Consider the following 27,714-nt stretch of genomic DNA (forward strand, 5'->3'; position numbering starts at 1 on the left):
TCAACATTCGCAAATCAATCAACGTGATACATCACATTAATAAAGAAAAGATAAGAACCATATGATCCTGTCAATCGATGCAGAAAAGACATTTGACAAAATTCAGCAACTTTCTTAATAAAAACCCTTGAGAGAGTCGGGATAGAAGGAACATACTTAAAGATCCTAAAAGCCATTTATGAAAAGCCCACAGCTAACATCATTCTCGATGGGGAAAAACTGAGAGCTTTTTTCCTGAGATCAGAAACACGACAGGCATGTCTACTCTCACTGCTGTTGTTTAACATAGTGTTGGAAGTGCTAGCATCAGCAATCAGACAACAAAAGGAAATCAAAGGCATCAAAATTGGCAAAGATGAAGTTAAGCTTTCACTTTTTGCAGATGACATGATATTATACATGGGAGATCCAATAGACTCCACCAGAAGTCTGCTAGAACTGATACATGAATGTAGCAAAGTTGCAGGATACAAAATCAATGTACAGAAATCAGTTGCATTCTTATACACTAATAATGAAGCAACGGAAAGATAAAGAAACTGATCCGATTCACAATTGCACCAAGAAGCATAAAATACCTAGGGACAAATCTAACCAAAGATGTAAAAGATCTGTATGCTGAAAAGTATAGAAAGCTTATGAAGGAAATTGAAGAAGATATAAAGAAATGGAAAAACATTCCGTGCTCACGGATTGGAGGAATAAATACTGTCAAAATGTCAATACTACCCAAAGCTATCTACACATTCAATGCAATCCCAATCAAAATTGCACCAGCATTCTTCTCGAAGCTAGAACAAGCAATCCTAAAATTCATATGGAACCACAAAAGGCCCCGAATAACCAAAGTAATTTTGAAGAAGAAGACCAAAGCAGGAGGCATCACAATCCCAGACTTTAGCCTCTACTACAAAGCTGTAATCATCAAGACAGCATGGTATTGGCACAAAAACAGACACATAGACCAATGGAATAGAATAGAAACCCCAGAACTAGACCCACAAACTTATGGCCAACTCATCTTTGACAAAGCAGGAAAGAACATCCAATGGAAAAAAGACAGTCTCTTTAACAAATCGTGCTGGGAGAACTGGACAGCAATATGCAGAAGAATGAAACTAGACCACTTTGTCACACCATTCACAAAAATAAACTCAAAATGGATAAAGGACCTGAATGTGAGACAGGAAACCATCAAAACCCTAGAGGAGAAAGCAGGAAAAGACCTCTCTGACCTCAGTGATAGCAATTTCTTATTTGACACATCCCCAAAGACAAGGGAATTAAAAGCCAAAATGAACTATGGGACCTCATGAAGATAAAAAGCCTCTGCACAGCAAAGGAAATCGTCAACAAAACTAAAAGGCAGCCAACGGAATGGGAAAAGATATTTGCAAATGACATACCAGACAAAGGGCTAGTATCCAAAATCTATAAAGAGCTCACCAAACTCCACACCTGAAAAACAAATAATCCAGTGAAGAAATGGGCAGAAAACATGAATAGACACTTCTCTAAAGAAGACATCCGGATGGCCAACAGGCACATAAAAAGATGCTCAATGTCGCTCTCCTCATCAGGGAAATACAAATCAAAACCACTATCAGATATCACCTCACGCCAGTCAGAGTGGCCAAAATGAACAAATCAGGAGACTATAGATGCTGGCGAGGATGTGGAGAAATGGGAACCCTCTTGCACTGTTGGTGGGAATGCAAACTGGTGCAGCCACTCTGGAAAACAGTGTGGAGGTTCCTCAGGAGATTGAAAATAGACCTACTCTATGACCCAGCAATAGCACTGCTAGGAATTTATCCAAGGGATACAGGAGTACTGATGCATAGGGGCACTTGTACCCCAATGTTCATAGCAGCACTCTCAACAATAGCCAAATTATGGAAAGAGCCTAAATGTCCATCAACTGATGAATGGATAAAGAAATTGTGGTTTATATACACAATGGAGTACTACATGGCAATGAGAAAGAATGAAATATGGCCCTTTGTAGCAACGTGGATGGAACTGGAGAGTGTGATGCTAAGTGAAGGAAGCCATACAGAGAAAGACAGATACCATATGGTTTCACTCTTATGTGGATCCTGAGAAACTTAACAGAAACCCATGGGGGAGGGGAAGAAAAAAAAAAAGAGGTTAGAGTGGGAGAGAGCCAAAGCATAAGAGACTGTTAAAAACTGAGAACAAACTGAGGGTTGATGGGGGGTGGGAGGGAGGGGGGAGGTGGTGATGGGTATTTAGGAGGGCACCTTTTGGGATGAGCACTGGGTGTTGTATGGAAACCAATTTGACAATAAATTCCATATATTGAAAAAAATATGTAGATTGCTTTGGGTAGTATCGACATTTTAACAATATTTGTTCTTCCTATCCAGGAGCATGGAATATTTTTCCATTTCTTTGTGCCTTCCATTTCTTTCATAAGCTTCCTATAGTTTTCAGTGTATAGATTTTTCACCTCTTTGGTTAGATTTATTCCTAGGTATTTTATGCTTTTTGGTGCAACTGTAAATGGGATCGATTCCTTGATTTCTCTTTCTGTCACTTCATTTTTGGTGTATAGGAATGCAACCGAATTCTGTGCATTGATTTTATATCCTGCAACTTTGCTGAATTCATGGATCAGTTCTAGCAGTTTTTTGGTGGAATCTTATGGGTTTTCCATATAGAATATCATGTCACCTGCAAAGAGTGAAAATTTGACCTCCTCCTTGCTGATTTGGATGCCTTTTATTTCTTTGCATTGTCTGATTGCTGAGGCTAAGACTTCCAATACTATGTTGAATAACAGTGGTGAGAGTGGATATCCCTGTCATGTTCCTGACTTTAGGGGGAAAGCTCTCAGTAGTTCCCCATTGAGGATAATAGTAGCGTTGAGTCGTTCATATATGGCTTTTGTGATTTCGAGGTATGCTTCTATCCCTACTTTCTTGAGGGTTTTTATCAAGAAAGGATGCTGTGTTTTGTCAAATGCTTTCTCTGCATCTATTGAGAGGATCATATGGTTCTTGTCCTTGCTTTTATTGATGTGATGAATCACATTAATTGTTTTGCGGATATTGAACCAGCCCTGCATTCCAGGTATAAATCCCGCTTGGTCGTGGTGAATATTTTTTTTAATGTATTCTTGGAGCCAGTTAGCTAATATCTTTTTGAGGATTTTGCATCCATGTTCATTAGGGAAATTGGTTTGTAGTTCTCCTTTTTAGTGTGGTCTATTGTTTCGTTTTGGAATCAAAGTAATGGTGACTTCACAGAAAGAGTTTGGAAGTTTTCCTTCCATTTCTATTTTTTGAAACAGTTTCAAGAGAATAGGTGTTAACTCTTCCTTAAATGTTTGCTAGAATTCCCATGGAAAGCCATCTATCCCTGGACTCTTGTTCTTTGGCAGATTTTTGATTACTAATTCGATTTCCTTACTGGTTATGGGTCCGTTCAAATTCTCTATTTCTTCCTGTTTCAGTTTTGGTAGTGTATATGTTTCTAGGAATTTGTCCATTTCTTCCAGATTACCCATTTTGTTGGCATATAATTTTTCATAATATCTTATTGTTTTTATTTCTGGTGTGTTAGTTGTAATCTCTCCTCTTTCATTCTTGATTTTATTTATTTGGGTCCTTTCCTTTATCTTCTTGATTAAACTGGCTCTTGGTTTGTCGATTTTGTTAATTCTTTCAAAGAACCAGCTCTGGTTTCATTGATCTGTTCTACTGTTTTTTGTTTTCGATAGCATTAGTTTCTGCTCTAATCTTTATTATTTCCTGTCTTCTTCTGGTTTTGGATTTTATTTGCTGTTCTCTTTCCAGCTCCTTAAGGCATAAGGTTAGGTTGTGTATTTGGAGATCTTTCTTCCTTCTTTAGGAAGGCCTGGATTGCTATATACTTTCCTCTTATGACCGCCTTTGGTGCGTCCCTGAGGCTTGGGGTTGTGGTGTTATCATTTTCATTGACTTCCGTATACATTTTAATTTCCTCTTTAACTGCTTCGTTAGCCCATTCATTCTTTAGTAGGATGTTCTTCAGTCTCCAAGTATTTGTTACCTTTCCAAATTGTTTCTTGTGGTTGATTTCGAGTTTCATAGTGTTGTGGTGTGAAAACATGCACAGTATGATCTCGATCTTTTTGTACTTACTAAGGACTGATTTATGTCCCAGTGTATGGTCTATTCTGGAGAACGTTCCATGTGCACTAGAGAAGAATGTATATTAGGCTGAAATGTTCTGAATATATCTGTTATGTCCATCTGGTCCAGTGTGTCATTCAAAGCCATTGTTTCCTTGTTGATTTTTTGATTAGATGATCTGTCTATTGTGGTGAGTGGGTGTTGAAGTCTCCTACTGTTATGGTATTACTGTCGATGAGTTTCTTTATGTTTGTGATTAATTGATTTATACATTTGGGTGCTACCACATTTGGCACATAAATGTTTAAAGTTGTTAGGTCTTCTTGGTCTATAGACCCCTTGATTATGATATAATGCCCTTCTGCATCTCTTGATACAGTCTTTATTTTAAAGTCTAGATTGTCTGATATAAGTATGGCTACTCTGGCTTTCTTTTGTTGACCATTAGCATGATAGATGGTTCTCCATCTCCTTTTTTTCAATCTGAAGGTGTCTTTAGGTCTAAAGTGGTACTCTTGTAAACAACATATAGATGGATCTTGTTTTCTTATCCATTCTGTTACCCTATGTCTTTTTATTGGAGCATTGAGTCCAATGACATTTAGAGTGAGTACTAAAAGATATGAATTTATTGGATTATGATACTTGTAGAGTTGGAGTTTCTGGTGGTCTCTGGTGCTTTCTAATCTTTTGTTGCTTTTGGTATGTGTATATACACATGTGTGTGTGTGTATGTATATATATATATATATATATATACATACACACACACACATGTGTATATACACGTGTGTATATATATATTTTCACCTTTTCTACCCTCAGAGATTCCCCTTAAAATTTTTTTCAGGGCTGCTTTAGCGGTCACAAACTCCTTTAATTTTTGTTTGTCTGGGAAACTTTTTCTCTCTCCTTCTATTTTTAATGACAGCCTTGCTGGATAAAGCATTCTTGGCTGCATGTTTTTCTGATTCAGCACACTGAATATATCCCACCACTCCTTTCTAGCCTGCCAAGTTTCTGTGGATAGGTCTGCTGCAAACCTGATCTGCCTTCCCTTGTAGGTTAGGGACTTTTTTTCCCTTGCTGCTTTCATGAGCCTATGCTTGCCTGAGTATTTTGTGAATTTGACTATGATATGCCTTGTTGATGGTCGGTTTTTGTTGAATCTAATGGGGGTACTCTGTGCTTCCTGGATTTTGATGTCTGTGTCTTTCCTGAGGTTAGGAAAGTTTTCCACTATGATTTGCTCACATAACCCTTCTACCCCTGTTTCTCTCTCTCTCCCTCCTCTGGGACCCCTATGATTCTGATGTTGTTCCTTTCTATTGAGTCACTGATTTCTCTAATTCTTAAATCGTGCTCTTTTGCCTTTATCTCCCTCTTTTTTTCTACTTCGTTATTCTCTATAAGTTTGTCCTCTATATTGCTGATTCTCTGTTCTGCCTCATCCATCCTTGCTGCTACTGCATCCATCCATGATTGCAGCTCAGTTATAGCATTTTTAAAATCATTCTGGCTATTTTTTACTTCTATTTTTGACTCCAGCTAGTATTCGTATTATCGTGATTCTAAATTCCAGTTCAGACATCTTGCTTGTATCTGTGTTGGTTAAATCCCTGGCTGTCATTTCTTCGTGGTCTTTCCTTTGGGGTGAATTCCTTCATTTTGTCATTTTGAAGTGAGGAAAGGAATTAATGAGGTATTAAAATTAAAGTTAAAAAAATATTAAAATTAAGAATTAAAAACACACACATAAAATCGAATGAATAGATGATGCTAGATCCTAGGTGTGTTTTGGTCTTGGTGTTGAAAGTGGTGTGACAGATTAGAGGGGAAAAAAAAAGAGGGGGGTGGGTGAGAAAAAAAGGAAATTGTGTGAGAATTTGCAAAAATGAATACACTGAAGTAGACTAAAATGAGATTATGGGGTAAAATAGAATTTGAATAAATATATACAAAAGTAAAGAATATAGTAGAAAAAAGAAAAATTTTTAATAAAAATTAAAAATAAATATAAATTTTTCTTTTTCTGTATTGAAGAAAAAGGGAAAGAAACAAAAAAGAGAAAAAGGATTAAAAAAAGGAAAAAAGGAGGGAGGAGGGAAGATGGCGGCGTAGGAGGACGCTGGGCTCACCGCGCGTCCTGCTGATCACTTAGATTCCACCTACACCTGGCTAAATAACCCAGAAAACCGCCAGAGGATTAACAGAACGGAGTCTCCGGAGCCAAGTGCAGACGAGAGGCCCACGGAAGAGGGTAGGAAGGGCGGCGAGGTGGTGTGCGCTCCACGGACTGGCGGGAGGGAGCCAGGGCAGAGGGGCAGCTCGCCAGGCAAGCAGAGCCCCTGAGTCTGGCTTGCAAAAGCGGAGGGGCAGGATGCACTGTGTTCCGACAGCAAGCACGACTTAGCGTCTGGGAGGTCATAAGTGAACAGCTCTGCTCAGAAAGCAGGAAGGCTGGAGGACAAAGGGAGGGAGAGCTGCTGAGCCCCCGGACGAGAGAGCTCAGTTTGGTGGGGAACATGGGCGCTCACCAGCGCCATCTCCCCCGCCCATCCCGCAGTCAAATCCCAAAGGGAACCAGTTCCTGCCAGGGAACTTGCTCGCTCTGTGCAAACACCCAACTCTGCGCTTCTGTGGAGCCAAACCTCCGGCAGCGGATCTGACTCCCTCCCGCTGCCACAGGGCCCCTCCTGAAGTGGATCACCTAAGGAGAAGCGAGCTGAGCCTGCCCCTCCTGCCCCCGTGCACCTTGCCTACCCACCCCAGCTAATACGCCAGATCTCCAGTATCACAAGCCTGGCAGTGTGCAAGTAGCCCAGACGGGCCACGCCACCCCACAGTGAATCCCGCCCCTAGGAGAGGGGAAGAGAAGGCACACACCAGTCTGACTGTGGCCCCAGCGGTGGGCTGGGAGCAGACATCAGGTCTGACTGCGGAACCGCCCACCAACTCCAGTTATACACAACAGCACAGGGGAAGTGCCCTGCAGGTCGTCACCATGCCAGGGACTATCCAAAATGACCAAGCGGAAGAATTCCCCTCAGAAGAATCTCCAGGAAATAACAACAGCTAATGATCTGATCAAAAAGGATTTAAATAATATAACAGAAAGTGAATTTAGAATAATAGTCATAAAATTAATCGCTGGGCTTGAAAACAGTATAGAGGACAGCAGAGAATCTCTTGCTACAGAGATCAAAGGACTAAGGAGCAGTCACGAGGAGCTGAAAAATGCTTTAAACGAAATGCAAAACAAAATGGAAACCACGACGGCTCGGATTGAAGAGGCAGAGGAGAGAATAGGTGAACTAGAAGATAAAGTTATGGAAAAAGAGGAAGCTGAGAAAAAGAGAGATTAAAAAATCCAGGAGTGTGAGGGGAAAATTAGAGACCTAAGTGATACACTAAAAAGAAATAATCTACGCATAATTGGTATCCCAGAGGAGGAAGAGAGAGGGAAAGGTGCTGAAGGGGTACTTGAAGAAATTATAGCTGAGAACTTCCCTGAACTGGGGAAGGAAAAAGGCATTGAAATCCGAGAGGCACAGAGAACTCCCTTCAGACGTAACTTGAATCGATCTTCTGCACGACATATCATAGTGAAACTGGCAAAATAAAAGGATAAAGAGAAAAATCTGAAAGCAGCAAGGGATAAACGTGCCCTCACATATAAAGGGAGACCTATAAGACTCATGACTGATCTCTCTTTTGAAACTTGTCAGGCCAGAAAGAATTGGCACGAGATTTTCAGTGTGCTAGACAGAAAAAATATGCAGCCGAGAATCCTTTATCCAGGAAGTCTGTCATTTAGAATAGAAGGAGAGATAAAGATCTTCCCAAACAAACAAAAACTGAAGGAATTTGTCACCACTAAACTAGCCCTACAAGAGATCCTAAGGGGCATCCTGTGAGACAAAGTACCAGAGACATCACTACAAGCATAAAACATACAGACATCACAATGACTCTAAACCCGTATCTTTCTATAATAACACTGAATGTAAATGGATTAAATGCGCCAACCAAAAGACATAGGGTATCAGAATGGATAAAAAAACAAGACCCATCTATTTGCTGTCTACAAGAGACTCATTTTAGATCTGAGGACACCTTTAGATTGAGAGTGAGGGGATGGAGAACTATTTATCATGCTACTGGAAGCCAAAGAAGGCTGGAGTAGCCATATTTATATCAGACAAACTAGACTTTAAATTAAAGACTGTAACAAGAGATGAAGAAGGACATTATATAATAGTTACAGGGTCTATCCATCAGGAAGAGCTAACAATTATAAATGTCTATGCACCGAATACCGGAGCCCCCAAATATATAAAACAATTACCCATAAACATAAGCAACCTTATTGATAAGAATGTGGTAATTTCAGGGGACTTTAACACCCCACTTACAGAAATGGATAGATCATCTAGACACACGGTCAATAAAGAAACAAGGGCCCTGAATGACACATTGGATCAGATAGACTTGACAGGTATATTTAGAACTCTGCATCCCAAAGCAACAGAATATACTTTCTTCTCGAGTGCACATGGAACATTCTCCAAGATAGATCATATACTGGGTCACAAAACAGCCCTTCATAAGTTTACAAGAATTGAAATTATACCATGCATACTTTCAGACCACAATGCTATGAAGCTTGAAATCAACCACAGGAAAAAGTCTGGAAAACCTCCAAAAGCATGAAGGTTAAAGAACACCCTACTAAAGAATGAGTGGGTCAAACAGGCAATTAGAGAAGAAATAAAAAATTATATGGAAACAAACGAAAATGAAAATACAACAATCCAAACGCTTTGGGACACAGCGAAGGCAGTCCTGAGAGGAAAATACACTGCAATCCAGGCCTATCTCAAGAAACAAGAAAAATCCCAAATACAAAATCTAACAGCACACCTAAAGGAACTAGAAGCAGAACAGCAAAGACAGCCTAAACCCAGCAGAAGAAGAGAAATAATAAAGATCAGAGCAGAAATAAACAATATAGAATCTAAAAAAACTGTAGAGCAGATTAACGAAACCAAGAGTTGGTTTTTTGAAAAAATAAACAAAATTGACAAACCTCTAGCCAGGCTTCTCAAAAAGAAAAGGGAGATGACCCAAATAGATAAAATCATGAATGAAAATGGAATTATTACAACCAATCCCTCAGAGATACAAACAATTATCAGGGAATACTATGAAAAATTATATGCCAACAAATTGGGCAACCTGGAAGAAATGGACAAATTCCTGAACACCCACACTCTTCCAAAACTCAATCAGGAGGAAATAGAAAGCTCGAACAGACCCATAAGCAGCGAAGAAATTGAATCGGTTATCAAAAATCTCCCAACAAATAAGAGTCCAGGACCAGATGGTTTCCCAGGGGAGTTCTACCAGACGTTTAAAGCAGAGATAATACCTATCCTTCTCAAGCTATTCCAAGAAGTAGAAAGGGAAGGAAAACTTCCAGACTCATTCTATGAAGCCAGTATTACTTTGATTCCTAAACCAGACAGAGACCCAGTAAAAAAAGAGAACTACAGGCCAATATCCCTGATGAATATGGATGCAAAATTTCTCAATAAGATACTAGCAAATCGAATTCAACGTCATATAAAAAGAATTATTCACCATGATCAAGTGGTATTCATTCCTGAGATGCAGGGCTGGTTCAACATTTGCAAATCAATCAACGTGATACATCACATTAACAAAAAAAGAAGAACCATATGATCCTGTCAATCGATGCAGAAAAGGCCTTTGACAAAATCCAGCACCCTTTCTTAATAAAAACCCTTGAGAGAGTCGGGATAGAAGGAACATACTTAAACATCATAAAAGCCATTTATGAAAAGCCCACAGCTAACATCATCCTCAATGGGAAAAAACTGAGAGCTTTCTCCCTGAGATCAGGAACACGACAGGGATGCCCACTCTCGCCGCTGCTGTTTAACATAGTGCTGGAAGTTCTAGCATCAGCAATCAGACAACAAAAGGAAATCAAAGGCATCAAAATTGGCAAAGATGAAGTCAAGCTTTCGCTTTTTGCAGATGACATGATATTATACATGGAAAATCCGATAGACTCCACCAAAAGTCTGCTAGAACTGATACATGAATTCAGCAAAGTTGCAGGATACAAAATCAATGTACAGAAATCAGTTGCATTCTTATACACTAATTATGAAGCAACAGAAAGACAAATAAAGAAACGGATCCCACTCACAATTGCACCAAGAAGCATAAAATACCTAGGAATAAATCTAACCAAACATGTAAAGGATCTGTATGCTGAAAAGTATAGAAAGCTTATGAAGGTAATTGAAGAAGATAGATAGAAATGGAAAGACATTCCCTGCTCATGGATTGGAAGAATAAATATTGTCAAAATGTCAATACTACCCAAAGCTATCTACACATTCAATGCAATCCCAATCAAAATTGCACCAGCATTCTTCTCAAAACTAGAACAAGCAATCCTAAAATTCATATGGAACCACAAAAGGCCCCGAATAGCCATAGTAATTTTGAAGAAGACCAAAGCAGGAGGCATCACAATCCCAGACTTTAGCCTCTACTACAAAGCTGTAATCATGAAGACAGCATGGTATTGGCACAAACAGACACATAGACCAATGGAATAGAATAGAAACCCCAGAACTAGATCCACAAACATATGGCCAACTCATCTTTGACAAAGCAGGAAAGAACATACAATGGAAAAAAGACAGCCTCTTTAACAAATGGTGCTGGGAGAACTAGACAGCAACATGCAGAAGGTTGAAACTAGACCACTTTCTCACACCATTCACAAAAATAAACTCAAAATGGATAAAGGACCTGAATGTGAGACAGGAAACCATCAAAACCTTAGAGAAGAAAGCAGGAAAAGACCTCTCTGACCTCAGCCGTAGCAATCTCTTACTCAACACATCCCCAAAGGCAAGGGAATTAAAAGCAAAAGTGAATTACTGGGACCTTATGAAGATAAAAAGCTTCTGCACAGCAAAGGAAACAACCAACAAAACTAAAAGGCAACCAACGGAATGGGAAAAGATATTTGCAAATGACATATTGGACAAAGGGCTAGTATCCAAAATCTATAAAGAGCTCACCAAACTCCACACCCAAAAAACAAATAACCCAGTGAAGAAATGGGCAGAAAACATGAATAGACACTTCTCTAAAGAAGACATCCAGATGGCCAACAGGCACATGAAAAGATGTTCAGCGTCGCTCCTTATCAGGGAAATACAAATCAAAACCACACTCAGGTATCACCTCACGCCAGTCAGAGTGGCCAAAATGAACAAATCAGGAGACTATAGATGCTGGTGAGGATGTGGAGAAACGGGAACCCTCTTGCACTGTTGGTGGGAATGCAAATTGGTTCAGCCGCTCTGGAAAACAGTGTGGAGGTTCCTCAGAAAATTAAAAATAGACCTACCCTATGACCCAGCAATAGCACTGCTAGGAATTTATCCAAGGGATACAGGAGTACTGATGCATAGGGGCACTTGTACCCCAATGTTCATAGCAGCACTCTCAACAATAGCCAAATTATGGAAATAGCCTAAATGTCCATCAACTGATGAATGGATAAAGAAATTGTGGTTTATATACACAATGGAATATTACGTGGCAATGAGAAAAAATGAAATACGGCCTTTTGCAGCAACGTGGATGGAACTGGAGAGTGTGATGCTAAGTGAAATAAGCCATACAGAGAAAGACAGATACCATATGGTTTCACTCTTATGTGGATCCTGGGAAACTTAACAGGTACCCATGGGGGAGGGGAAGGAAAAAAAAAAAAAAGAGGTTAGAGTGGGAGAGAGCCAAATCATAAGAGACTGTTAAAAACTGAGAACAAACTGAGGGTTGATGGGGGGTGGGAGGGAGGGGAGGGTGGGTGATGGGTATTGAGGAGGGCACCTTTTGGGATGAGCACTGGGTGTTGTATGGAAACCAATTTGACAATAAATTTCATATATAAAATTTAAAAAAATGCCACTTAATAAAATAAAATTAAATTAAATAAAAAAAATAAAAAAGTAAAAAAAGGCAAAAAGAAATCACTTGAAAATTTGAAAAAGTGAATACACTGGAGTAGACTAAAATAAAATGATGGAAGTAAAATAGAATTTGAAAAAATTTACATAAATGCAAAAAATCTAGTATTATATTTTTTCACTATTCAATATAGTATTGTATTTTTTCACTTTTCAGCATTTGAAAAAGTGCCACTTCCTTCTGATGAGAAATTACTGTCATTTGAATTGTTTCTATTGTATACATAAGGTGTCATTTGTCTTTTGTTTATTTCAAGAATTTTACTTTACGTTTTACACTATGAGTTATGATATACTTTGATGTCTATTTCTTAGGGATTTTCCACATTTGAGGTCCCTTCACCTCTTTGAAAAAATAGATTTAAATTTTTTCAAATTTGGGAAATTGTAAGCCATTATTTCTTCAAATACACTTTCAGTCCCACTCTCTTCTTCTTTTCCCTTAGGACTCTGATGACATGAATGATAGATCTTTTGTTCTAGTCCCATAAGCCCCTGAGTCTCTGTTCAATTACCCCGTGCCAGCCTATTTTACCCTCTCTTGTTCAGATAGGCTAATTTCCATAGTTTTTCCCTTCAAGTTCACAGATTTTTCTTCTGTCCTCTCCATTCTGCTATTCATTCCTTTCATTGAGTTGTTTGGGGTTTTTGGCCATTATGTGTTTTTTCCATTCTAAAATTTCAACATGGTTCTTCTTTGTATCTTTGTTTCTTTTCTGAGACTTTCTGTTTTTTTATCAAAACTTTCTATTTTTATCATTTGTTTCAAGTGTGTTTGTAATTCGTGGTTGAAGCACTTTTATAATAGATTCATTAAAATTGCTTTCATATAATTCTACCTTCTTATCTCATTCTTAGTGTCTGTTAGTTGTATTTTCTCATCATGTTGAGACTTTTTTCTTTTTCCATTTTTTTAAAATTTACATCCAAGTTAGCCTCTAGTGCTATAATGATTTCAGTTGTCAATTGCAGTGATTCATCCCCTGTGTATAACACTCAGTGCTCATCCCAACAAGTGTCCTCCCTAAAGCCCCTTACCCATTTAGTCCATCCCCCAGCCACAACCCCTCCAGCAACCCTCAGTTTGTTCTCGGTATTTGTCTCTTATGTTTTCTTCCCCTCCTTGTTTTTATATTATTTTTGCTTCCCTTCCCTTTTGCTCATCTGTTTTGTGTCTTAAGTTCCTCATATGAGTGAAGTCATATGATATTTGTCTTTCTCTGGCTGACTAATTTCACTTAGTATAATACCCTCTAGTTCCATTCATATAGTTGCAAATGGAAAAATTTCATTCTTTTTGATTGCTGAGTAATACTCCATTGTGTATATATACCACATGTTCTTTATCCATTCATCCATCGGACATTTGGGCTTTTTCCATACTTTGGCTATTGTTGTTAGTGCTGCTATAAACATTGGGGTGCATGTGCCCCTTTGAAACAGCATACCTGTATCCCTTGGATAAATACCTAGTAGTATAACTGCTGAGTCACCCAGTAGTTCTATTTTTAATTTTTTGAGGAACCTCCATACTGTTTCCAGAGTGGCTCACCAGTTTGCATTCCTACCAGCAGTGCAAAAGAGATCCTCTTTCTCTGCATCTTTGCCAACATCTGTTGTGGCCTGAGTTGTTAATGTTAGCCATTCTGACAGGTGTCAGGTGGTATCTCATTGTGGTTTTAATTTGTATTTCCCTGATGATGAGTGGTGTTGAGCCTTTTTTCATGTGTCAGTTGGCCATCTGGATGTCTTCTTTGGAGAAATGTCTATTCATGTCTTTTGCCCATTTCTTCACTGGATTGTTTGTTTTTTGGGTGTTGAGTTTGATAAATTCTTTATAGATTTTGGATGCTAACTCATTATCTGATATGTCGTTTGCAAATATCTTCTCCCATTCTGTTGGTTGCCTTTTAGTTTTGCTGATTGTTTCTTTTGCTGTGCAGACGCTTTTTATCTTGATGAGGTCCCAATAGTTCATTTTTTCTTTTATTTCCCTTGCCTCTGGATATGTGTTGAGTAAGAAGTTGCTGCAGCCGAGGTCAAGGAGGTGTTTCCCTGCTTTCTCCTCGAGGATTTTGATGGCCTCCTGTCTTATACTTAGGTCTTTCATCCATTTGAGTTTATTTTTGTGTATGGTATAAGTAAATGATCCAGGTTCATTTTTCTGCATGTTGCTGTCCAGTTTTCCCAGCATAATTGCTGAAGAGACTGTCTTTATTCCATTGGATTTTCTTTCCTGCTTTGTCAATGAGTAAATGGCCATATGTTTGTGAGTCCATTTCTGGGTTCTCTAATCTATTCCATTGATGTGAGTGTCTGGTTTTGTGCGATTTCCATACTGTCTTGATGATTACAGCTTTGTAATACAGCTTGAAGTCCAGAATTGTGATGCCTCCAGATTTGGTTTTCTTTTTCAGGATATCTTTGGCTATTTGGGGTCTTTTATCATTCCATACAAATTTTAGGATTGTTTATTCTAACTCTATGAAGAATGCTGGTGTTATTTTGATAAGCATTGTATTGAATATGTAGATTGCTTTGGGTAGTATTGACATTTTAATAATATGTGTTCTTGCAATCCAGGAGCAAGGAATATTTTTCCATTTTTTTGTGTCTTCAATTTCTTTCATAAGCTTCCTGTAGTTTTCAGTGTATAGATTTTTCACCTCTTTGGTTAGATTTATTCCTAGGTATTTTATGCTTTTTGGTCCAACTGTAAATGGGATCGATTCCTTGATTTCTCTTTCTGTTGCTTCATTGTTGGTGTATAGGAATGCAACTGATTTCTGTGCGTTGATTTTATATCCTGCAACTTTGCTGAATTCATGGATCAGTTCTAGCAGTTTTTTCGTGGAATCTTTTGTGTTTTCCATACAGAGTATCATGTCATCTGCGAAGAGTGAAAAGTTTGACTTCCTCCTTGTCAATTTGGATGCCTTTTACTCCTTTGTGTTGTCTGATTGCTGAGGCTAAGACTTTTAATACTATATTGAGTAACAGTGGCGAGAGTAGACATCCCTGTCATGTTCCTGACCTTAGGGGTAAGCTCTCAGTTTTTCCCCATTAAGGATGATATCACGTATGGCTTTTTATGATCTTGAGGTACGATCCTCTTATCCCTACATTCTTGACGGTTTTTATCAAGAAATGATGCTGTATTTTGTCAAATGCTTTCTCTGCATCTATCGAGAGGATCATGTGGTTCTTGTCCTTTCTTTTACTAACGTGATATATCACATTGATTGTTTTCCAGATATTGAACCAGCCCTGCATCCTGCGTATATATCCCACTTGGTCGTGGTGAACAATTCTTTTAATGTATTGTATCTGGTTGGTCAGTTTCCTGTTGAGTAATTTCACATCGGTGTTCATCAGGGAAATTGGTCTGGAGTTCTCCTTTTTTCGTGGGGTCTTGGTCTGGTTTTGAAATCAAGGTAATACTGACTTCCTAGAATGAGTTTGGAAGCTTTCCTTCCATTTCTAATTTTTGGAACAGCTTCAAATGAATAGGTAGGTGTTAACTCTTCTTTAAATGTTTGGTAGAATTCCCTTGGAAAGTTACCCAGCCCTGGACTCTTGTTTTTTTGGGGAGATTTTTGATTACTAATTCTATTTCTTTACTGGTTATAGGAGATTTCTTTTGTAAGAAGTGATTTTAGATTAAATCCCAGGCATTTGGGGTATAGGTTATTAAATTCTGGATCTTATTTAAGTCTTTTTTAGGCACCTCCTCTGACAGTGCACCACTGAAGGAAAGGGAATAATGCATTGCTTGCTTACTGCCAGGTAGGGCTGGAAGCCCAGGATTCCCCTATCTCTATTCACACACTGGGCGAAGAGGAGCACCTCATTGCTGGTGGACTGGCAGGGAGTCTGTGTTCTTCTGATCCCACCTTGTCCGAGAGGGAGGGGGATGCCTTATTACTGCTCCTCACATGGCCTTCATCAACATGAAGTGGGGAGCTCATTACCACCAGGCAGAGTACCACTTACTCTTCTCTTATCCCACGTCAGCCAGAAGGGGTGAGCACCACATTCCACATAGATTAGGTCAGAGTCCAGGCTCCCCACTTGGCCTTTGCTGATGAAAGTGGGGCTGCAGTCTTTCCTGTGATATTTGTCTGGAATAGAGCAGCTGTTGTCTAGAAGTTCTGTGCTTTGCTAGGCTGTCCCTCTTCTGGAACTTTGGCTAGACAGAGCAGGCTTTTGTTGAGTCTTTTCTTTTGAATCTTGCCCATTGATTGACATTTCTGGCTTGCTGACTTCTCCAGCATCCTGTCTGGGATATATGAAATAAACCAGCACCACCCACCAAAACACCAAAAACAACAACTCAGGTAACTTACCTCTGTGTTGTTTGTTGAATCCTGAGGTCCCTGGCCAGCCACTTTTTCTCTCCACCTTTTAAAATCTTATGTTTATTTTATATATAATGTCCAGCATTTTTAGTTGGATTTAGTGAGAGGATTAGGAAGAAATGTGTCTACCCCATCTTGTCTTAACATGGAAATTCCTGTTATTTTTTCTAGTACTGGGAACCACATTTTATCTTTTTTTTTCTTTAATTTTAATTTTAGTTAACATCAATGCAATGTTGGTTTCAGGAGTAGAATTCAGTGATTCACCATTTACATACAGCACCCAGTACTCATCACAACAAGTGCCCTCCTTAATACCCATCTCTCATTTAGCCCATACCCCCACCCCCCTTGCCTACAACCCTCAGTTTGTTCTCTGTCATTAAGAGTCTCTTATGCTTTGTCTCCCTGTCTTCTCTTTCCACACCCCCTTCCCATATGTTCATCTGTATTGTTTCTTACATTCCACATATGAGTGAAATTGTATGGTATTTGTCTTTCTCTGACTGACTTATTTTGCTTAGCATAATACATTCTAGCTCCATCCACATCATTATATATGGCAAGATTTCATTTTTGATGGCTGAATAATCCACTGTGTGTGTATATATATGAAAACACACACACATACATACACACACACCATATGTATATATGGTGTGTATATATATATGTGTGTATGTGTGTGTGTGTGTGTGTGTGTGTGTGTGTGTGTGTATACATATGTATATATACATACCACATCTTCATCCATCCAGTCTATGGACATTTGGGCTCTCTTTGTAGTTTGGCTGTTGTTGATAATGTTGCTATAAACATTTGGGTGCATGTATACCTCTGGATCTTTATTTTTGTATCCTTTGGGTAACTACCTAATAGTGCATTTGATGGATTGTACCTATTATATTTTCTGATTTGTCACTTGTGTTTGGAAAATCTATTTCAATTTCTGTATTTTTGTACCTTTCCTGGTTCAGACTGCTATAATGCAAGCATAAAATGATTGGCTCATAACCACAAGAAACTTGTTTTCTATAGTTGTGGTGGGTGGAAGTTCAAGATCAAGGCACTAGCAAATTCTGTGGTGATGGCCTGTTCCTCCTTCACAGCTGTCTTCTCACTATGTGCTCACATGACGGAAAAGGTGAAGAGGCTTTCTGAAGTCTCTTATAGCTTATAAGTTATAAGCACTAATGCCATACATGAGTGCTGTACCCTACCCTTATGACTTAATCACCTCCAAATACCATCACACTCAGGGTTAAGTTACAACATGGGGATCTGGGTGGTGAAAGCAAGGGGGATACAGACAAACATCCAATGTATAGCAGCACCTAAATATTTTACTGAATTCTTACTCTCAAGATTGTCTTGAGTTTTAGTGCCAGCTGCCATTAGTAATTATTTATTTTGCTTCTACTTGTTCTTTTTTTATTTTTTTATTTTTTTTTATTTTTTTAACATTTTATTTATTTTTGAGACAGGGAGAGACAGAGCATGACAGGGGAGGGTCAGAGAGAGGAAGGCACAGAATCTGAAACAGGCTCCAGGCTCTGAGCTGGCAGCACAGAGCCCGACGTGGGGCTTGAACTCACGGACCGTGAGATCATGACCTGAGCCGAAGTCGGCCGCTTAACCAACTGAGCCACCCAGGCACCCCTACTTTTTCTTTTTTTTAAAGAATCTTCTCATACCTTGTCTAATTTTTCATCACGAATAGACTTTGGAGCTCTTGTGTTTTCTCACCCTCTCTACATATTATTTTATGGTAGTGTTTTTGGCTTCTAAGCTATATGATTTCCCCCCTCTTTCTTAGGAATTTGACGAAATATATTAACTCAGAGGCAAATGGAGGCTTTTTACTGAAACTATTTCTGTTTGAAGAGTCATTTGCATTTACACGTGACGCTCTTAAAAGTGTGTGTGGTTGGGACAGGGAAGTCACACTTCTTGCAGAGTCTCAGATTCCTGGAGGGCTGAAGCCAAAAGAGAATGTGCTGAATGGATCTCTCAGGCTTAGTGTGAGGAAGGGGCTGTCTGAGGCCCCCTATGAGTGTGCCAGCCCTCCCTGGATCAGACTTCACATGCTGAGCCTTCATTCCCCCCACATTCCAGAGCTCTCTTCTACCTTCAGCCCCTTGCAAATCCTCTTTTCTCTGCCCAGAATACTCTCCTCCAGATGCGTGTCTCAGCCTAGTTGTCCTCTTCTCGAGAGAGCTTTTAGTATCCAGTAACTCATCTTGCTAGTACACACCTGGTTCTCTAAAACAAAGACCCATGCTTCCTAGCACTGGTCACCCTTTGAAATGACCTTTCTTGTTTGCTTTTGCTACTCAAGTCTGTTTTTTTTTTCTCTTCCCTAAAATGTCAGTTCCTTGAAGGAAGGGACAGAGCTATATCCTCATCTGCTAGAACATGCCTGCAGTATAGTAGGTGCTCAGGAAACACTCGTGTAGTAGATAAATGAATGCGGATGCCTCACGGGAAACTAAACATGCCAAGGTGGTCCCTGCTGCCTGTCAAGTCACACACACCTCTATGGTTGTCTTTTCCAGAAATTAATTCCGTATCAGCTCGAGTCCTGCTCTCCCTGGTGGTTCCGGGCCATCTGATTTTCTTCTATATAATTTACTTGGTGGAAGGCCATTTGGTCCCACAAAGTAAGATGTTTGTGGTGTTCTATCTGCTAGCAAGTCTGATGCAGGTAAGGATGACTGTTAGTAGCATCAAAGCAGCATTCAGTGCTTAGTCATCCAGCAAGATTTATCTCCCTGAGCTGGGAAAGATGCTGAGGGGGTGAGGTTGGGGGGTTCCTGGACATGGCAGGGCATGGCCCCCATCTTCCAAGAATTAACATATTCAAGCTCAAGGGTATGAACCAAATACAGAAGTCACACCACACTGCATTGCATGCATTCCACATTGCATACTGCACAGGGCACATTTCATACTGCAAGCAGCATGCTCCACAGTACACACAGCACACTGCACATGACACACTTTACACTGCACACTCGTTAATCTCCACTTCCCACAAGGCACCATCCATACTGCATATAGCACACTGCTCAATTATCACCAGGAGATCAGAGGATGGTCCTGAAGATACAGCAAGTTGCCATGAAGCAAGCTGATGTGTGGTTCTGGCTGGTGAACTGGGCCATGCACATCATTCATCACAGACAGGGTGGGCAGGGGCCAGGTCCCTGCTGGGATGTTGCTAAAACACATGCAAGGACTTTTAGTCAGTGCTGGGTGGTGATAAGGGCATGATGAAAGGTTAGGCTGGTGCCTGCCTGTGGCTAATACTCAGCAGACTATCTGCCCAGACTAGTTGTTGGATGCCCCTGGTGGGCCTAGGGTGTCCACAGGGATAACGGTGGGCCTTGATGGGCACTGTTCTAGGAGGGCAATGCTAGAACTAGGGACTGATGTTTTCAAATCCTCTGAGTTAGGGCATTTGCAATTGCAGCATGTCCCTGATCATGAAGGATAGGGCGGGGTACTTTGAGAAACTGTCCCGAGGGGGACAGAGGGGCTGTGGTCAGCCTGTCACAAGACATTGAGGAGCTCTGAAGTGAGACCAGCACTGTGGTGCTTCCAGGGAAGGGTTACTCTCCAAAACTGCTCAAGTGAGGCCCTCTAGGGAACCCTATCTGAAGTCTGTGTCTTGAGTTTCTAAGGAAGGTGAGAGGAGCCTGTGTAGCAGAGACGATCTGTCTGCCACCTCAGGATGCTGCAAGCAGGTCCTGACGACAGGAGGGAGACTAGGCAAGTGTGGATGAGGGTGGACTTTCTGGCCTCTGCATGAGCTCAGAGCTAGGCATTGACCCCAAGAGAAGCTGGAGGAAGTCCAGCTGGGGTTGACATGGGGTTGACTCCCTGGGGTTGACATGTCCACCTTAGTATCTGCCTTTGAAATCTAGTGTTTCTTGATGACATTTGGCTTTCTGACTTAGTTGTCATCTTTTGTGTCTGCTTGCTCTTATGACAGGTGACAATTCTGCTGTACCTGGCAGAAGTAATGGTTCGGCTCACGTGGCACCAGGCTCTGGATCCAGACAGCCACTGCATCCCCTACCTCACAGGGCTGGGGGACCTGCTAGGGACTGGCCTCCTGACACTCTGCTTCCTTATCAACTGGTTATTGAGGAGTGAAGCAGGGCTGGATGGCATCTCAGACCCAGCATCCGGGCCTCCCTAATGAGCCCAGGCAGCCATATTTGCTCAGTAGAATTTTCCTTCCCACCAGCAGGGTACAGAATACAGTTTCTCCCTGACTAGGTCCTCAGGAAGGATGGTTAACACCCTGATTCTGCAGTGACCCTTTGTCAGTCTTCCAGGGACACTCACACATCTTGACTCTGGAGTTGGAAGCAGAGCCTGTAAAGGTGAAGGAGACCTGAAATCAGAGGCAGTGTTTGTGTACATGTGACTGCATGCTCCTGGGCTTGAGTGTGTACTCATGTGCTGGGTGAGTGCAAATAAGTGCATGTGTGTGTGTGGAGAGCAGGGGACTCTGGCCTGAAGACGCTGAAGGAAGAGGCATGTCCAGTGCACTGGGGGGATGTGTGGGCAGTGTTCTGTGTCCACACAGCCTGTACTTGGAAGGAGCAGGAAGGAAACACTTTCTGTGCCTATACCTCAGGACTGTGCTGTGGCTTACCCACAGGCTGACTAGATCCAAGCTTCATGGGCTATTTTGCTGATGTGCCTGCAAACGTGCAACCCTTCCCAGGACAGCCCTTCCTTGCATACCCTTGTCATCTGCTCTTGGTATTTAATCCTGTCGCTATTTTTCTTTTTCTTTTTTTATGTTGAATCCAAACTTCTGTTTAGATTTTAGTGATCACAAAAGTATAAAATAAAACATAGATTATATTGTACTTGGCCTTTTGTGTCTTTAAAGGTAGTTAATGCAACCATGAGACTTGGGGTCTGTAAGTAACAAATACCTCTGGCATTTCTCTAGTGTCTATTTCTCAAACTGTGGTCTCTAGCAGAGAAGCATCAAAGTCAGGGAAACTTGTTAGACATGGAAGTTTTTAATCCTCCTTCCCCTAGGCCTGCCAGTCAGCCTGTCTTGGGGTGGGGTCAGCAAGGTGGGTTTAACAAGCCCCATGTTGTTCTGATGCACTCTTACATTTGAGAAGCACTGCCCCAGAATGTCCTCACTTTTTAAAATAGATGTTTACTTCCTGTTTCTTATTCACTCATCATAACAACTTTAGCCATGATTTGGGTTGAGGATTATTATCTTCATATGGTGAAATAGGTATTTACTTATTCATGTCATCTTGGATGAAGATATGTGTGAGACAGGTCAACACTGGAGATGCATATAGTTCCTTGACTGAGGACATCACCAGGTATATACCCTCTTGCTAGAATGAGGGAAATTTATGGGATGAATTTTTCTGCCAGGTTGAGGTCAACATTGGGGAGGAATTTTTCTGTACAGAGGAGGTAAACATGAGGATTGAATACAGCTTTCACATTGAAATCATCACAGATGTATCCATGTGCAGGTCTGAGATCATCATCAGAGATGAACCCAGATGAGGTAAGGTTATCATTGGAAATGATCCCTAATGCGGGGCTGAAGTCAGCATCTGGGATGAATTTTCCTATGGGGTAAGGTCATCATAGGTGATGAACCCAGCTGCAGAACTGAGGGCACCATCAGGGATAAATCCAGGTGGTTCTCATAAGGACAGTCCTGCTGCAGCTCCAGTACTGAGGTCAACATCTGGCTGAATCTGGCTACAGTGTTGAAGTGGCCATCAGGATTAAATCCACACACAAAGCTGAGGAATTATTGGGTATAAATCTGGTTGTGGAGCTGAATATCTTAGTTGGGATGAATCTGGCTATGGGACTGAAGTTAGTAGCTGGGTTAATTTTATCTATGGAGTTTTGATAAGAGTAAGGGGCAGGAAGTGGGTCAAGGTGAATATAAATTTAAGATTGAAGCCAAACTCAAGGTTCGGTTAAACCTCACATCCCAAAGCTGTACATGCTCTGGCTGATAGTGTCAAGGGCCTGAATCAGGCAGAAAGATAAAGTCAATTCCTTGGTCAAGGTCATGGTTGTTTAGATCCAACTTAATTCACAGATGTAGATATGGTCTGGACAATAGACAGGAAGACGATGAGGATTTGAATCAAGGTGAAAGTCAAGGTCAAATTCAACATCAGCATCAAGTTTAAGGTCAATTTATAGTTAAGGTCAAGATCAGTTCCAAGACCAGGAACATACAGATCATCCCTGATGTATGACGATTTGACTTCTGATTTTTCAACTTTACAGTGATGTGAAAACAATCTGCATTCAATGGAAACCGTACTTCACATTTTGAGTTTTGATCTTTTACTAGGCTATTGGTATGGTATGATACTCTCTGGTGATGTGGGGCAGTTAGCAACAGCTGCAACTCTCTGTCAGCCAAGCAATTGTGGAGGCTAACAATTACTATCCTTACAGCCATTCTGTTTGTCACTTTCAGAAGAGTATTGAAATTATAGGAGATAGTCAATACTTTGTTATCTAATAGGCTTTGTGGGAAACGATTAAACTCTGATGTTTGATAGGTTAGGTGTATTCGATGCATTTTTCACTTATGTTTGACTTAAAATGGGTTTATTGGGATGTAACCCCATCATAAACTGAGGAGGATCTGTATTTAAGTTCACAATCATGGCTACACATGTCCTCGATGATTAGACAAAGAATTGGGTGTGAATCATGGACAAGGTCTAGATCAAGGTCAAATTCGTAGTTTGATCTAGATATTACCTTGAACAACAATCAGGAACCTGATGAGGAACTGAATCAAGGTCAAGGTCAATTTCATGGTCACTTTAAGGTCAAAGTCCTTATGGGTTAAGGATCAAGGGGTCAAGTTTGTGTTTGAAGTGAAACTTGATTAACATATTAGGGACAGATTTTCACTGAGGTCAGCATCAAGGTCAAGTATAAGGTTAAGGTTAAGGTCATGTGTTAAGACCTAGACATAGTTCAAGGTTAATATCAAGGTCAATTTCAAGTTCATATTCTGGAGTAGACCTATACATGACAGTCTGAAACAGGTGGTGGTCTGAATTATGAACAAAATCATGATAAAATTCAAGTTCAGGATCAAAAGTCAAGGTTAAGTTCCAATTCAAAGTCAAGATCGGGGTTAAAATCAAATTTATATTTAGAAGGTCTGGATGATAATCTGGGTCAGAATGTGGTCTAAACCAGGGTCGAGGTAAAGGCAGATTTCAATGTGCTAAGGTTATGTTAAAGGTGAAAGACAGGAGGACTTGGGCAACACATAGTATGGATTATAATCAGGAGCAAAAAGTAAATCTGATTTAGTGTCAAGGTCAAGATCAAAGTAAAATTCAAGCTCAGATTCAAAGTCTGGGCCAAGTTCAAGACTAAGATCAGTTAAAAAGACAAATCAAACTAAACTTCACATCAGGGTCAACATTACAATAAGGTTAAAGTCCAAGTCCAGTTCAAGTTGTAGTTCACAGCCTGGGCTACGCATGATAAAGTGGCTTTGAATCAGGGTTTACATGAAAGTCAAGGAGAAATTTAAAGTACAGGTCATCCTTGAGGCACCTGGGTGGCTAAGTTGATTAAGCTTCTGACTCTTGGTTTCAGCTCAGGTCATAATCTCACTGTTTGTGAGATTGAGACTGCTTCTGGCTCTGTGCTCACAGCATGGAGTCTGTTGAGATTCTCTCTCTCCCTCTCTTCCACTCTCCTGCGCTCACTCTCTCAATCTCTCTCTCAATCTCTATCTCTCTCTCTCTCTCAAAATAAATAAGTAAACTTAAAAAAAACACATTTTCCTGCCTTGTCAAAAATTAGTTGGCCATATATTTGTGGGTCCATTTCTGGGTTCTCTATTATATTCCATTGATCTATGTGTCTTGTTTTTGTGCCAATACCTTACTTGCTTGATGATTACACTTTATAATACAGCTTAAAGTCTGGAATTGTGATGCCTCCAGCTTTGGTTTTCTTTTTCAAGATTACTTTTCTTTTCAGGGTCTTTTGTGATTTTATACAAATTTTAGGATTTTTTTTTTCTAGCTCTGTGAAGAATTTTGATAGGAATTCCATTGAATGTGTCAATTGCTTTGCATAGTATTGACATTTTAACAATATTTGTTTCTCCAATCCACGAGCGTAAAATGTTTTGCCATTTCTTTGTGTCTTCTTCAATTTCTTTCATAAGCTTTCTATAGTTTTCATCAGACAGATCTTTACCTCTTTGGTTAGGTTTATTCCTAAGTATTTTATGGTTTAGGTGCAATTGTAAATGGGATAGATTCCTTGGTTTCTCTTTCTGCTACTTCATTATTGGTGTATAAACTTCTATATATTGATTTTATATCCTGTGCCTTTGCTGAATTTATGGATCAGCTCTAACAGTTTTTTGGTGGAGTCTTTCAGGCTTTCCATGTAGAGTATCATGTCATCTGCAAAGAGTGAAAGTTTGACTTCTTCCTTGCCAATTTGAATACCTTTTATTTCTTTTTTGTTGTCTGATTGCTCCAGCTAGGACTTCCAGCAGTATGTTGAAGAGCAGTGGTGAGAGTGGACATCCCTGTCGTGTTCCTGATCTTAGGGGAAATCTCTCAGTTTTTCCCCATTGAGCATGATATTAGCTGTGGGCCTTTCATATATGGCTTTTATGATATTGAAGTATGTTCCTTCTACCCCTACTTCCTTGAGGGTTTTTATCAAGAAATGATGCTGTATTTTGTCAAATGTTTTTTCTGCATCTATTTTAAGGATCATATGGTTCTTATCCTATCTACTCATATGGTGTATCACATTGATTGACTTGCAAATATTGAACCAGCCCTGCAGCCCAGAAATGAACCTCACTCAATCATGGTGAATAATTCTGTTAATGTACTGTTGAATTCAATTTGCTAGCATCTTGTTGAGAATTTCTGCATCCAAGTTCATCAGGGATATTGGCCTGTAATTCTCCTGTTTAGTGGGGTCATTGTCTGGTTCTGGAATCAAGGTAATGCTCCCTTCATAGAATGAGTTTAGAAGCTTTCCTTCAATTTCTATTGTTTGGAACAGTTTGAGAATAGATATTAACTCTTTTTTTTGTAATTGTTATTAACATTTATTTATTGTTGACAGAGTATGAACAGGGGAGGGGCAGAGAGAGACACACACACAGAATCTGAAGCAGGCTTCAGGCTTGAGCTGTCAGCACAAAGCTTGACACGGGGCTCGAACCCACAAACTGTGAGATCATGACCTAAGCCACAGTTGGACACTCAACCGACCAAGCCACCCAGGTGCCCCAGTATTAACCGTTTTTTAAATGTCTGGCAGAATTTCCCTGGGAAGCCATCTAGCCCAAGACTGTTAATTGTTGAGAGATTTTTGATAACTGGCTTCATTTCTTTCCTTGTTATGGGCCAATTCAAATTTTCTGTTTCTTCCCTGTTTGAGTTTTGGTAGTGTGTGAATGTCTAGGAATTTGTCCATTTCTTCCAGATTGTCCAGCTTGTCAGTACATAATTTTCATAGTATTCTCTTATAATTATCTATTTTTCTATAGTATTGGTTGTGGTCTTCCCTTTTTCATTTGTGATTTTATCTATTTGGCCCTCTTTTCAAGTATCTTTCTAGTGGTTTATCAATTTTGTTTAGTCTTTCAAAAAATCAACTCTTAGTTTCATTGATCTGTTTTTTTAATGTGTGTTTTTTTATTCTATATTGTTTACTTCTGCTCTATTTATTATTTCCCTTTTTCTACTGGCTTTGAGCTTTATTTGCTGCTCCTTTTCTAGCTTAAGTGTAAGGTTAGGTTGTGTATTTGGGACCTTTCTTGCTTCTTGAGATAGGCCTGAATTGCAATGTATTTTCCTGTAAGGACTGCCTTTGCTGCAACTGAAAGGGTTTGGACTCTTGTGTTTTTATTTTCATTTGCTTCCATGTATTTTTTAATTAACTCCTCTTTGACAAAGCAGGAAAGAGCATCCAATGGAAAATAGAGAGCATCTTTAGCAAATGGTGCTGGGAGAACTGGACAGGGACATGCAGAAGAATGAAACAACCACTTTCTTACACGATACACAAAAATAAATTCAAAATGGATGAAAGATGTAAATGTGAAATGAGAAACCATCAAAATCCTACAGGAGAAAACAGGCAGCAACTTCTTACTTGACATGCCTCTGGAGGCAAGGGAAATAAAAGCAAAAAATGAACTATGGAGACCTCATCAAGACAAAAACTTCTGCACAGCAAAGGAAACAAAAAAAAAGGCAACTTATGGAATGGGAGATGTTTGCAAATAACATATCAGATAAAGGGTTAGTATCCAAAATCTACAAAGAACACCCAAAAACAATCCAGTGAAGAAATGTGCAAAAGACATGAACAGACACTTTTCCAAAGAAGACATCCAGATGGGTAACAAACACATGAAAAGATGCTCAACATCACCCATCATCAGAGAAATACAAATCAAAACAGCAATGGGATACCACCTAACACCTCTCAGAATGGGAAAAAATGAACAATTCAGGCAACAACAGATGTTGGTGAGGATGTGAAGAAAGAGGAACACTTTTGAACACTTGGTGGGAATGCAAATTGGCTCAGTCACTCTGGAGAATAGTATGGATGTTCCTCAAAAAAATAAAAATAGAAATACCCTACTACCCAGCAGTTGCACTACTAGGAATTTATCCAAAGGATACAAAAATGCTGATTTGAAACACATTCATCCCAGTGTTTATAGCAATGTTATCAAAAATATCCAAATTGTAGAAAAAGCCCAAATGTCCATTGGCTGATGAATTGATAAAGATGTGGTACACACACACACACACACACACACACACACACACACACAATGGAATAGCATTTGGTAATAAGAAAGAATAACATCTTGTCATTTGCAACAATGTGGATGACCTGGAGGGCAGAATGCTAAGTGAAGTCAGTCAGAGAAAGATACATGATTTCACGCATATGTGCAATTTGAGAAACTCAACAGATGAACCTAAAGCGATGGAAGGAAAAATAAGATAAAAACAGAGAGGGAGGCAAATCATAAGAGACTCTTAAATACAGAGAACAAACTGAGGGTTACTGCAG

General features: G+C 39.9%; 1 protein-coding gene across 13 annotated transcripts in view; it reads left to right on the forward strand.

Moving 5' to 3' along the window:
* The window catches only part of LOC101081454 (solute carrier family 41 member 3), an 837,990-nt gene that overhangs the window by 783,721 nt on the left and 26,555 nt on the right, over nt 1-27,714 (forward strand). For 8 of the 13 annotated variants that reach the window (XM_045052060.1, XM_023249796.2, XM_023249801.2 and 5 more), the window contains 2 exons: nt 19,137-19,285; nt 20,576-21,467. The exons of 1 other annotated variant lie outside the window; for it this stretch is intronic. In XM_045052060.1, coding sequence (XP_044907995.1) covers nt 19,137-19,285; nt 20,576-20,785 — 359 coding nt within the window. In that variant the 3' untranslated portion in view covers nt 20,786-21,467. Of the gene's footprint in view, nt 1-15,476; nt 15,745-19,136; nt 19,286-20,575; nt 21,468-22,005; nt 24,258-27,714 lie in introns of those variants that run through there. 4 more of the 13 variants (XM_045052063.1, XM_045052064.1, XM_045052062.1 and 1 more) reach the window with 3 other exon arrangements.

The sequence above is a fragment of the Felis catus genome, chromosome A2 (genome assembly GCF_018350175.1).
Source record: "Felis catus isolate Fca126 chromosome A2, F.catus_Fca126_mat1.0, whole genome shotgun sequence".
NCBI classification, from domain to species: Eukaryota; Metazoa; Chordata; class Mammalia; order Carnivora; family Felidae; genus Felis; species Felis catus.